At 35.2% G+C, this 13,880-nt stretch overlaps 1 protein-coding gene across 1 annotated transcript; it reads left to right on the forward strand.

Annotated features, from left to right (window-relative positions):
* The first annotated feature begins 2,495 nt into the window (after positions 1-2,495).
* Positions 2,496-3,785, forward strand: LOC131152258 (protein LIGHT-DEPENDENT SHORT HYPOCOTYLS 4-like). Its single transcript, XM_058104029.1, has one exon. The coding sequence runs from the start codon at positions 2,890-2,892 to the stop codon at positions 3,487-3,489; it is 600 nt and encodes a 199-aa protein (XP_057960012.1). The 5' UTR covers positions 2,496-2,889; the 3' UTR covers positions 3,490-3,785.
* Positions 3,786-13,880: the final 10,095 nt, after the last annotated feature.

Below are 13,880 nucleotides of genomic sequence, written 5' to 3' on the forward strand. Positions count from 1 at the left end.
TTGATGGAATGAACTTTAATTTGAAATCTTACGGCTTATTTGGTTTTCGAATAGTGAAAAGAAGCGAGGGCACAAAAAAATAAATAAATAAATTGTTCTCTATTCATTTTACTTGGCTTGATAGTGAACGGAGATATTGGTATGAGAAAAGAACAGAGAAGTAGTGCATCAAGAGAAAAAAATGAGAAAAACAATTATTATTAATTTTTGTTTTCTCAATTATAGAAAAATAAAGACAAACGTCCCAAAGATTGACACTTAAAATTGTGGTTATGCAAAACATAAATTAATAATACCAAAATTTATTTTAAACTATTGTTTTTCTTTTTTTCTCCTTGTTTCACTTTAAGTATTTTTCTGTTCTCTCCTCTCTTAATTTATGTACAAGCGCAAACTACGTTAATACTAATACAATATATATATATAGTGCAATATATACACACGACGACATAATATACGTATATGTGCATGCCTTTTATACTTATATAATCCCCCGAATATATGGATTTGGGCTTGTCCTTCATTTAGTATATGCTCACTTTTTTTCTTTTTTTGGCTCTAAAGGTTAGTCCATGCGTCGACATTTAAAATGAGCCCTAATAGTGTGGAGAATCTTCCAATTACTTTGGTATTTATTTCTTTTCTTTTTGTTTTGGCCAAAGGAAGCTTGGGTAAATCCCAAACTTTGGGTGTAAGTCTCCCTTATGTATAGGAGCTAATTCAATCTTGGTTTTATGATATGCTCATTTTTTACCTTATGATTAGTTTATTTGGCATTTTATGTACTCCTAACAGAGTGCAAAATCTTCCAACTATCTATTGGTCTTTTCTTCATGGTCAAGAGAAGCCTTGCACTAAACTTGAGTTACATAATGGGAGAGTCCATCTATCATTCTGTATCCCATCTCATCCACCACAAGACTTGAGCCAGAGAAACTTTGACAAATAATATGTCTCCCACATGTGTTTCAAACACTTGTAATATATATATATATATAATGTCCTAGATCAACTTCACTAACTTAAAATATTTTTTAGGGATAGTTTGGAACTATTAATAGAAAAATATTTTTTGAAAAAAGTACTATTACTGATTATAAATACATTTAGAAAAAATTCTTATTTTCCTAAAAAAAGTAATTTGAAAAAGTATATTTTCTAATAAACACTTATTTAAGGTTGAATCAAACATTATTTACTTATATAAGTACTTAATTTTTTTTTTTTTAACTAAAGGAGGGTGGCGCCTTCAATTATTTATTTATATACTCTCACTTTTAACGGAGAATACCGTCGTTATAAGACGAGTATTGGGAGATTACAGATAAAAAGATATTAAAGGCTTCCCAAAACCAACACCAACAACCAACTAAAACAAGACTATAAATTCAATCAAAGATAAATAAGAAACAAATCTAAACAGGCCTAACAAAAAACAAACATAATAAAATAAACTAAAATCAAAAAATTTAAACTAACCAAATAAAAATTGTGAGGATGAATTAATGACGAAAGGAAGTGAGACCCAACCTATCCATTCAAAAGATGTTATTTTTCATAAATGACATTGAATTTAAGTATTATTCATAAAATATATTTAATTTTTAAAATATTTCAAGCGAGGATTGTGTTAATACTAAACTTCTTCAAAGTTATAATCCCAAAAAAATTAATGATACCGAAGTGTATCACATTTTGTCCGTTTTTCCACCATTCTTTCTCAAATGTTTCTCTCAAAATATGATGCATTTATATGAATTTTAAATCTAAATCTAAAAAAAAACTTGTCAAAAGGAGTCTTCTAAACCTTTATATTCTTTATCACAAAAGGTAGTTCAATAAATAATGTGAAGTGGGACAAAGTTGTCAAATTTAGACACCCAAATCTCACATAATTAATTTTTTATTTTTATTTCTACATTATTGATTAACAACATGTGTTCTCTTAGAAATAATGATAAATAATCTTATTCAAAACCCAACCTCCTTGCAGATACATAATTGGTGTCACTTTAGAGAGTCAAGAAACGAACCATTAGTTAGAAGCTCTTGGAGTTCAAACTTAAATTTGAATAAAAATTTAGAACAAAGATTGTTGTACTAAGTGTGACAAAAGTATGAACCCAGAAACAGATTAACCTCTCTCTCTCTCTCTCTCTCTCTCTCTCTCTCACATTTTCCATAAATAAAAAAAGAAATTCATGGTCTTGAAACAATGTATGTCTGTCCTTTGAAGGGGTACTACACCTGTACCCCTAACAATTCCCAAGCTGCAAGTCATTCTGAGAAAGAAAAACAGAGAGGAGTGGCATTTTGGGAAGAAAAAGAAAAGGTGTTGTCAATCAGTACAAAAAGAGGAAGAAACAAAATCATGTTATTCCCTTCATATTTTTAACCCCCTAGTTTTCACCTGTCCCCATCCATCTTCTCTACCTCACCGTCAACCTCTCAATCGTTCCATCTCCACAGAAACCCTAATAAAAAAAGAAAAAAAAAAACAAAACTTCCTCTCTCCATTTGTCAATCGGCCCTTTACTGATCTCTCTCTCTCTCTCTCTCTCTCTCTCTTCTCGAAAAAATATCTGTATGCAGCTGCAGCCAATCTCTCTCTCTAATACGTTTTAATTGGGTGGAGTCTTTCAAATAGAAAACAAAGCTACAAAAGCCACCACCAGCATGTTTGATCATGAGCTAGCCTTTCATGGTTTCTAGGATTCATCAAATAAAGATCCAATTAAGCAAACCCTCCTCACTCCTAAGAGGGTCTACACAAATATACTCTTCTCTTTTCTATTTATAGCTCCCCTCCTTTCCCATCATCTCCTCTCTTCTCTTATCTTCTCCAACTTCCAAATTTTCCCTGCACTGCATCTCTCTCTCTCTCTCCCCATGGATAATTCTGTTCCAGAAATAGACATGACTTCAAACCCAGACCCCATTGGCATAAACATCAACAGTACCGCCACTGCTACAATGATGAGCACGGTTGTTGGCGGAGTACTTTCCTCTTCTTCTTCATCATCGATATCGCCGGCCCCATCAACCCCCAGCCGATACGAGAACCAGAAGCGCCGCGACTGGAACACCTTCGGGCAGTACCTCCGGAACCACCGGCCGCCGCTCTCGCTCTCCCGCTGCAGCGGCGCCCACGTCCTCGAATTCCTCCGGTACCTCGACCAATTCGGCAAGACCAAAGTCCACACCCAGCTCTGCCCCTTCTTCGGCCACCCGAACCCCCCAGCGCCGTGCCCTTGCCCCCTCCGCCAGGCCTGGGGTAGCCTGGACGCCCTCATCGGCCGCCTCCGTGCTGCCTTCGAGGAGCACGGAGGCAAGCCCGAGGCGAACCCCTTCGGAGCCCGGGCCGTGAGGCTGTATCTGCGCGAGGTGCGCGATTCGCAGGCCAAGGCCAGGGGAATCAGCTACGAAAAGAAGCGACGCAAGCGCCCACAGCCGCAGGCATTGCCGCAGCCTGCAGGTGCAGCCCAGTAAGTGAGTAAGTAAGAAGCTAGCTCGCTATATATGGATGAATGGATAGATGATGATCAAAATCCAGCAGCATATATGAGAAATTATGGGAATTAACCAATTAAGTTCATGCGGGTATCTTTTACTTTCATGTTTAATTAATTTTGTCCCTCTATCTGTTGTCCTAGTTTCTTCCATATTTGAACCATGTTGCTTTTGGATATTGGTGGTTAGGGGATTATGAACCCAGTTTCCTCTATCCTTAATTATAATGCGAACAGTACTTGCAATAGTATGTACTACTTGTAGTTTATGAGATACATATGTGATGACTTAACATCCAATTTAACTCTCATGCATACACATACATACATGCACATACATATACACACACAAACTCTCAGACTCCATTTATGACCAAGAAATCATGTTGGATGTCTTTTTTTATGCAACTTTTGTAAATTTCATGTTATATAAGAAAAGGGTAGAAGACAAGAACATTGCATGGGTGTTCTGTCAGATCTAAAACTGGGTTATTGTTCATTTTTGGTATATGTGATAAATGGCCTGCCAGAACCATCTGTGTATTCTTTCATTTATTTATTTTTTTAATGAAAGGTAATGGTAGCAGAACTGGGTATAGATGAAGTATGAAAGAACTTTGAAACCCTTTTAAGTATACTGAAGTTTCTGCAAATAATATCACTAACAGTGCAGTAGTTGTAAAGAATGGACTATAAATGTCACTGTAAATATATATATGTATATATATGTATATATATATATATATATATATATATATATATAGCAGAGAGAGATTTAATTTGTGTGTGGCTCCTAGTTAATAAGTCCTTCATTCTTTTCATATCATATGATATCTCCGTAAGAACAGGTTGGGCCTGGTCTCGGACAGTCTGTAGCCTTATTTATTAGCAAATCCATCTTCGGTATCTCTATTGTCAAATCAGTCTTACATGTTCCCCACACAGGAGATATTGCTTTAAATATGCACAATGCACTCAATTTTTTTAACCCTCATCTTTAAACAGTGAAATCAAGTTAGCTAGCTAGGTATTCATTTAAGGCAAATCAAACTTCAAGAGTTCCTATACATTCACATGATGACCCATCTGCAGCCCCCTCGCAAACAGTGAAATCCGTAGTTTATGTATTTCATTAATTTGTAAATCCACATAGATCACAAACTCTACCTCCAAATGTACCATTGCTGGGGCCATGAAAGAATACTAAGATTACAACTGATTGAGTTGTCATATGGGTAGCGTGCAGGCCCCTATATCACTGCTTTTGCTTTTTGTTTTTGTTTTTTTGTTTTTTTTTCCCATAAAAACGCTGCTAATTAATTACTATCTTTGAGAGCATGCATGGATTTTGAACCTCTTATATCTGAAAATTTGTGCAATTCAATTTGAATTTTTTCTTGCTAATTAAGTCCTGCCCAAATCTACAAAGTTCAAAATCCAACAACAATGTTCCATGTTTCTTTCAAAAGAAAAAAGGGGAAAAACCCCATGTTCCCAATTATGCATGATAACATATATTAAGGGACTTGTGAATATATTTAAACCCTGCCATGTTCGCGTACTCTATGCATTTCATGGGTATCTGAAATCTTCTTTGAATTTTGTAACAACTTTGTTTACATGCATGCAAGTTCCAATTAATGGGGAAACTTTCTTCTCAGATTTGATGCACTGTTCACTGTTGGAGACTTGTTTGGAGTTCTTTATTTATTCATTCATTTATTAATTTACTTTTTTACTTGTTGCTATATAAGTGTGAATTTTTTGGAGTTGATTTGTCTTTAGGAAGAAAATTATTAAGCAGTGGCGTACGTGGATCTTCTTAATTAATTGAATTTGAAATCTGCTATAACTACGTGCCAAATGAAGGATCCATTCCCATTACTATACTAATCATATATCTATGCCTATAATAAATTAGGACTGCTGCTAGATCAATTTAGATGCTTCCTATGTAGCTAATGAGGAACCCATAAATAGGAAATCAATTAAAAATAATTAAAACTGTTTCTTCATTTCAATTATTAGTATAAAATTTAATATTGTTAGTTGTTGACAATAGGCTTACTTAACCTAGCTAGCTATGAATTATATTAATTTGAACCCTAACCCCAGTAGGCTGTTAGTTCAATATCTATATATAAATATGTGCCACATATGTGTCTAAGTTCAAATACTCGGCGTCCATGAACCTACACTGTATATCTTTAATTTTATTAATATAATTTGACTTTAGTATTGCTTCCTTATTTTATTAAGCAAGATTACAATAGCAATATATATATATATTATGCTTATTAATTATAGCCTCAGAAGATGGAGAATTTTTGGCCCGTTAAATTGGCTGTAAATTAGATAATTGAAACTGTTCATTACAGAAAGAAACAATAATTTATGCATTTCTTGAGTGAAGACTTTCTTGAGTGAAGACCAAAGCCGTTGCATTTGATGTATACCTGGAGAAATGAGATTCTGTGAAAACGAAAATGATTTCTTGATGCTGTTGATGGCTCATTTTGATCTCCCTTAGCTTATACATATATCAATCTAATCTTTTGATCAAATTGGAAATGTAGAGTCGGGATTACTATTATAATTTTTTCACTGGTGAAATAAAATGGGAACCTTATACCAATGCTTTTTGGCCCATCTCCTGTTTCCCATCACGTACCTCTTCTTACTGTGCCAATCTTGAGGACTCGAAACTCACAAAATCACAAACTCTAGTCATGGAGGCGATGCCAAAACAGTTTTACTAGCATTTATTCGTTATTATTATTTTGTAATATTGTCTGTTCTTAAATTCTCCTTCATTGATCCTTATATGGTACAGATGAAAGCCATAGACTAGATTATGAGAGAGCAATTCTCAATTTATATATATATATATATATATATATATATATATATATATATATATATATAGACCCACACATTTACCTAGTGATTTTTGGTTTATTAGGGACGTAGAGGTCTAGCTGTTTTTACAATAATTATTAATTTGATTAAAATAGACAAATTTTGAATATTAATTTGGTCGAGCAAGGACGCTGATATATAGAAGAAGCTAATTTATATAGGAGCTACTGAATATTCGACACCTACTCAGGACTAGTTTACAAGCTAAGCTATCAATGTTTTTATATATACTTTGATTAATGTAATAAAATCAATTCGCATTGTCACTTTTGCTTAATTTTTTTCAGTATATTTTCTAATTTAATAATAAATTTTCCTACTGAGAAATCCTGTATATATATTGTCTTCCACCTTAAAATTACAAGAAAAATGAGAAGTCACTATTGTTAAAATTGCCTCAAAACTTCGGTGGAGTGTTTGGAAAAGTGGAAATAACTGTTTGTGATTTTTCAGGGGCAGTGTTCAAAAGAAACCTGGGACTCTTGACTTCAAGTTAAAAACTTTTTCCTGACCACAGTTACTTTTGAGTTTCTCTGTCGAGTGATTGTAGGAAGAAGCAAAATACACATACTTTTTAAAATGAAGTCAAAATAGATGCAGTAAAAGGTAGAGATATACACTAGAGCCGAGGTAACGACCAGTTCTTGGTTGAGACATTAATTCTCCCATGCTTTAAGTTCTATTTCTTTCAAGATTAGACCTGTAATTAAATGGACATTCATGTGAGAAGTTCTAAATGTTCCAATCATATGAAACAAATCATTAATACACTGTGTGTGACTTGGTGGTTGATAATTTAATGCAGCCTCTCCGATATTGAAATTTTCTGAATCAATTGAGCAGTCTTTTAAAAACTAAAAAACAAAAAAAGTAAAAAGCTTCTGTTCCGACTTTAGCTAGCTTTTGGCCATGAATCAAATTGACTATTATATGCCTAGCATGATTCACAACGACAAACTGTTGGCATTGAATGCTTTTTTTTTTTTTTTTTCTTCTTTAATTCATGATAAGTAACTAAAGAAAGAGATAGTGAGGACCTCTTATTATTGAGTTAGCTTCATGCCCTACTACTACTATTATATGCACGTAATTTTCCAAAGATTAAAGCCCTAGGTTGTGCGTAGAAGCATGGATATTAAGTTCTGAATTTGGATTTATATGCATTCAGATGAAATTTAGTAAACTTTTGTATTTAATTTTATTCAAATTCACACAAATATATCAATAGTTCAAACTCCAAGCTTCAAAAATGGGTATACAAGAATGTTTTCTTGGCTATTTGTTTTTAAATGGTTGCTAGCTAGTTGGTTTTAGATGGTGATCAAATCTAGCACCCTACAACACAAAATTATTTGCTATCATGTAGTTGACAAATTTAACCAATTTATAGTAATTGCAGCATATGCAAGCAAATTACGAGAGTAATGTGGAAAACAATATCATATATTGGGCTTTACGAATCGGTATGACTAACTTGCAACATTAGTAAATACTATAATTTAAGTTCCAAAAATATTTCATCTTGACAATGAAATTCAAATTACAACTTGTTATATAGCATGCCCACCACCTGGCAATAATGGGCCATTGTGTGGGAAGTGTCATCAATTCAATACTGATTAGAAATATATCGGTAAGTCTCTCGATATGGTGGGGAGTTTGTCGAACTGGGTGATTAAACCCTATCTCATATCCAAGACATGGATATAGAAGTGGGCAATTTGGATGTACTATTGTGACCTCTCGATAATCATATGCTATGGTGGTTAATGTAGAAGAATGTCTGGGTAGTGAAGGAATGTGTGCAGATGAAACACCTCCAAATTTATTGGAGGTTTTTGAGATGTGAGGTTTACATGAGACTCCTTTCAACAAATGGAGTCTAGACCTCTATGTGTTGGGTTTTACGATGAACCTTGTCTCTATCTCCTAGCATTTTATTTTATGAATTGTATGTAAAAATTCATTCATTTAGAATTGCAACAGGGAAGAAAGTTCAAATTTTTTATGTTCAATTCGGGAGTATTATTATTCTTATAAACCAATGGTGATAATACTTTGTGAAAATGGTTTAACTGGGTTGTCTTCTAAAAAAGGTGTGGTGTATGTAGATGGGTCTATCAAACTACTTTCGAAGTGATGAGTCGTAGAGGAGGTGTTTGGATTCTTTAGGATAGTGCAATAGTCAATCTAGACATTTGGTAAATTATCCATGCTTGGGTCAAGTTTTCTAACACTAGAGCATGGTGACTAGTGACCTACAAAAGTCCTCAAGCTGCTGATAGGAAATATTTGTGAGATGATCTTTCATAGATGCCATGTTCTTTTTGGATCCCTAGATTTCTATTTGGAGATTTTAACTCCATTTAATCCACATCTATGAAATCAAAGAGGTCAGATAAAGTGAACTATATATGACTTTATTGATTAGATAGATTGTATAAGACTTATAGATTTATGCTACTCTTAAGGTGTTATTTACTTGGTCGAGAGGTGTCTCCCCTCACAATAGGATCTCTTATCCTCTATATGAAACCTTGTTTTTGTTGAGTTAGAGTAGGAGTTGTCCTGATGCATTCATTACCCATCTTAAAAAAATGCATGCAAATAAATGTGTGTTCCTTTTCTTAAGCTTAACTACTTTCATGATCCTTCTCCTAATCATTGATCATTTCACTTTTAGTTGACACGACTTCCTCGCAATGATTCAATGAGTTTTGTTGAGAAAATTTGTGAATGAGACTCTAATTCATTAGAAGCATTGTACCTATTCAAAAGTTGAGTTTATAATTGGAATAAAGGGTTTTTTTATGGGAGATCAGCATTAGGAAGAAAAATTTATTGCCTACATTTTGGGGGTTGTTCGACAAGATTTAGATTAGACACCAACAAAGGGTTTGTAAATCTAGAGGGCAAGCTCCAAAGCTAGTTGGAGGAGACTCTAACATAAAAGCAAATTCATTGGTATAAAAATCTAAAGCTAAGTGGATTCAATTCAGGAATCAAATACTAACTGTTTCCATACTACCACCCCATGTAAGGTAGTGTAAAAACTAAATTAATTTCCTAATTGATGGAAATGAGAATTGGATTTGGGAGGTGGGTGTTTTGAAGCGTTTGGCAATCGAGTTCTTTAAGGATCTTATTTGGATGGTATTGATAACTATAGACACCCAATTTTAAACGAGCTTTTTTTTTAATAAGGTTTTTTTTTTTTCTTTCTTTATTCATTCTTTTGTACAAATACATGGAATACAACTAGGTTCCGTTTTGTTTTTTTTTTTAATAACATTCCTTATTTACATATACATTGTAACACAACTAGGCCCTTTTATTAAATTAAAATTTTATTCATATCATTTTTTTTTTTTACGAATTCGTGAAATAAAGAATATAGGGATATAGGGATACAAGGAAATACATCAAAGGTAGGAAAATACAGAATTACAAGGAAATACGTCACCAAGAACATAAAAATACAAAAAATACAGGGGACCAAATAAAAATTCCGCCCACAAAATATCCCAAAAGCATCTTCGTAGGTACCTGTATAATATCCAAAAACAAAAAGAAGATCAAGCAGTAAAGGAAATAAAATTTAAGCGATACTGCACCTAGCTGCCTTGCGCCACTGTGAATCCTGAGCTTCCCTTACACCGTCGAACCAATGACGACACGAGGAGTCGCTGGAGCTGCAATAGATCAGAGCGGCAGCTTGATTGAGTCATCAGAGGAAGATTTTCCTTAGCGGACTCATTAGGGCGAGCTATACCTGCGATGGCGACGAAGCTGAGAGGTAGACCTGTGACGTAGACCTGCTACGACAACGACGATGACGAAGCTACAATAGCGAACCTGTGGCAACGACGTAGTTTCACAGTGACAATGACAACGTATGAAGTGCTCCAACAACCAAGCACTTGCGACTATGACGTGTAAACCTTAGTAGCTGTGACGACGACTTTGTTACTGTGAACCGTCGGGAATTGATTGGAATCTTGGGGGATGCCACACGCCAAAAGGAGTTTGTAGTCTCCATCGCAACTCACTCTCTCCACAAAAGGTTGGTTTTTTATTTTTATGTTTTTAATATGGAAAACAGGTAAATGCTAGCCATGGTCGCGCCGCCTCCGGTAGCTATTGCTGAAGGGTTGAGGGGAGGTGTCAATGGTGGTTCACGGGTTGCAAGGAGTTATTTGGGGGATGATATGGTCGGAAAGGGGGAAGTTTTCTCTAGTGGAAAATCGTTTGCAGAAGCATTGAAGAGGCCAATTCCATCTTCGAAATTCAAAATCCCTTTAAGGAAGTCAGAACTAATTAATGAGGAATTAGGTTTTGTTTTCTCGGATGTGGAGATGGAAAGGGCTACTGAGGATCTAAAATTTGAGTCGCTACTTAAATTTTTTTCTACAAGGCCATCTATCGATCTCTTTTGGAGGCATATTATCCAATCTTGGGGTTTTTCTGAAATTCCAATGATAAGTTTTATGGACAACTATCATGTTTTGTTGCATTTGGTAAATGAAAAGGACTACATTCATGCATGGGCATGAGAAGGAAGATGGATGGCAGGGTGCCAATTTCGGCTATATAACTGGTCCGAGAATTTTGATGTCAACAAGGGGCGGTCGATCGCACCACAGTGGACTTTCTTACCAGGTTTTCCTTTACATTTAAATAGACTAGACTGCTTATAGAGTTTTGCCACTAGATTTGTTAGATTTTTGGGTACGGATAATGTCACATTATATAGAACACGAGACTAGTGCAAGATTGTGTGTGGAAGTGGATTTGCAGAAGGATCTTGTGGAGGGTTTTCCGTTGGTGGTAGGACAAAAGCAAAGTTGGAAAAGGGTAATATATGAGAAGAGGGGTTTCTATTGTAATAAATGCTGTAAACAAGGGCATACCGTAGTGGAATGCCAGTTTGGAGTAAAGCCTAAGAATAAAAGGAAGGTAGGTATGAGGAAGGGGGGAGATGGGATGGTTTGGAAAGAAGTAGGTAGAAAAAAAAAATGTGATAGTACAAGAGGAAGGTTCTGTTTTGTGGATTCAGGATTAGAGGGTGGAGGAGAAAAAGAATGAAGATGTAAGTAGTCCTTTGAATGTGAATGAGAAAAATAAAGAAGTTGTGAATGAGGTTAGTAATGCAGGTACACATAAAGTGGATGAAGTGAACTTGGTAGAGAAGAATAGTGGAGAGAAAGCTGAATTTTTTCAACATCATAAGTCAAGGGTGTTAGGGGTGCAGGTAGAACTAGGTGGTTGTTCTAGGATTGCCCAGGAAATCAGAGTTTTTGATGAAGGAGAGGGAGAGTTGAAAATGATAAGGATGGAGAGGAGTTTCTTGTGGAGGAGGTGGATGAGAGAAGGGTGGAAGAGGAGGGTGTAGTGTGTAGGGATAATTATGATGTGTTATATGAGGCAGATGTGGAGGTTTGCATTGATACTCAAAAAGAATATTGCTCTGATCCGAGTAATGTGCTAGTGGGTGTATCGGAAGGAAGAAATAAAGAAGATGTGCAAGTGAGAAAGTCTAAGAGGGCTAAGGAAGTGCCTCAAAAATTGAATTATGATTGACCAAGTTATGTTTTGGAATATAAGAGGGTTGGGCACATCGAAGAGAAGAATAAAACAAATTGTGAAAGATCAGAAAGTTTCAATTTTGGCTGTCTCTGAACCTTTTCAAGAATTGGAGAAGATACGAAGGTGGGCAGTGTATTTGCAATTTACTAATTTTCATTCTAATGTAGAGGAAGGTGAGAAGATTTGGCTATTCTAAAAATATGATGTTTAGGTTGATTGGGGGGATGCTTCAAATCAATGTTTGACAGTTTTGTTAACAGAGGATAAAGGCTCTCTGCTTTTTACCTTTGTATATGCTAAATGTTATCATATTGAGAGAAAAGAATTATGGGAACAACTTCAGGGGATTTTTAGTTTTGATGTGGCTTGGGTTGTTATGGGTGATTTTAATGTAATTTTTTCAAATGAGGAAAGGGTGGGAGGTCTACCTTGCTTGGGTTCGTCTATGGCTGAATTCAATGATTGTATTAATAGATGTGAACTATTGGATCTCATATTCGACGGAAGTCAATTTTCCTAGTATAATGGCCATCAAGGATTGACAAGAAGTTGGGCGAAACTTGATAGGGTGCTGATTAATAATGGTTTTTCTGTAAAATACGGTGAAGCTAAGACATCATCATTGAAAAGAAATACCTCAGATCATTCTTTTATAATATTACAGCTGGGTGTGAGTAGGGAGAGGTATGGACTAGCACCTTTTAGATTTTAAAACATGTGGATGTCGCATGGGTATTTTTTGAAAATGGTTGAAATATCTTGGAGAGAACATATAGTGGCAGATTTAGGGTTTGGTAAATTGGAGGGTAAATTGAAAAAGCTAAAACAAAGGCTTAGGGTGTGGAATAGACAGACTTTTGGTCGTGTTTATAATATCATACAAGAGTTGGAGGAAAGAGTAGAAAAATATAAGAATGTACTGCAGACAGAGTACTCAGAATCAATTGAAGAAGAGTTCCTTGTTTCTAAGGTTGAATTGGAGGTATGGCATAGAAGTGAAGAGACAAGGCTGGCGTAGCAAGCAAATAATAAATGGTTAACTGGTGGTGACCAAAATTCAAAGTTTTTCTATGTGGGGATAGCGCAAAGAAGGCATAACTCTTGTGTGAATTCAATGGTGCTTTCTGATGGTTCGGTACTGGAAAATATGCAGATGGTTCATGATGAGGATGTGAATTATTTTGAGCAATTCTTGGGGCAGAATAGTTTAGTGCAAATGCCAAATTTGAACATTATTATCCAATCAGTGGTTTCTGAGGATTCTATAAGACAGCTGAAGGAAGAACTGACTGAGGAGGAGGTATATGCAGCTATTTTTTCTATTTCTAAAGACAGTAGCCTAGGACCGGATGGTTTTGGGTCTTCTTTCTATCTTACCTGCTGGAAGATTATTAAAAATGATGTGATAGAAGTGGTAGGGGCATTCTTTAAAGGTGATATGTTGCCTCGGTATTTTTGTTCCTCTTATATAGTTCTTATTCCAAAAGTAAAGGATCCTCAGTCTTTTGATAAATTATGCCCGATAAGCTTTTGTAACGTAATCTATAAAATTTTCTCCAAAATCCTTGTTGGAAAGCTATCGTTGGTGATGAGTGATTTAATATCTTTTGAGCAAGGTGCTTTTGTGAAAGGGAGGAGTTTTTTTGAAAAAATAACGCTTGCTCAAAAGACGACAAAATTATTACATAGGCGGGTGAGAGGAGGTAATATGATGCTAAAACTTGACATAAGAAAAGCGTATGATCGAGTAGAGTGGCAGGTGGTAGATCATATTTTCTATGCTCTTGGTTTTCCAAATTGTATTTGTAAGTTGATTCAGAATTGTCTTTCTAGTCCATGATTTTTTGTTATGATGCATGACACTTA

Source organism: Malania oleifera, chromosome 3, assembly GCF_029873635.1.
Source record: "Malania oleifera isolate guangnan ecotype guangnan chromosome 3, ASM2987363v1, whole genome shotgun sequence".
In the NCBI taxonomy this organism is placed as follows: Eukaryota; Viridiplantae; Streptophyta; class Magnoliopsida; order Santalales; family Ximeniaceae; genus Malania; species Malania oleifera.

Coding starts and splice junctions, on each gene's coding strand:
- LOC131152258 (XM_058104029.1), top strand. CDS start 2,890: ATGGATAATTCTGTTCCAGAAATAGACATGACTTCAAACCCAGACCCC.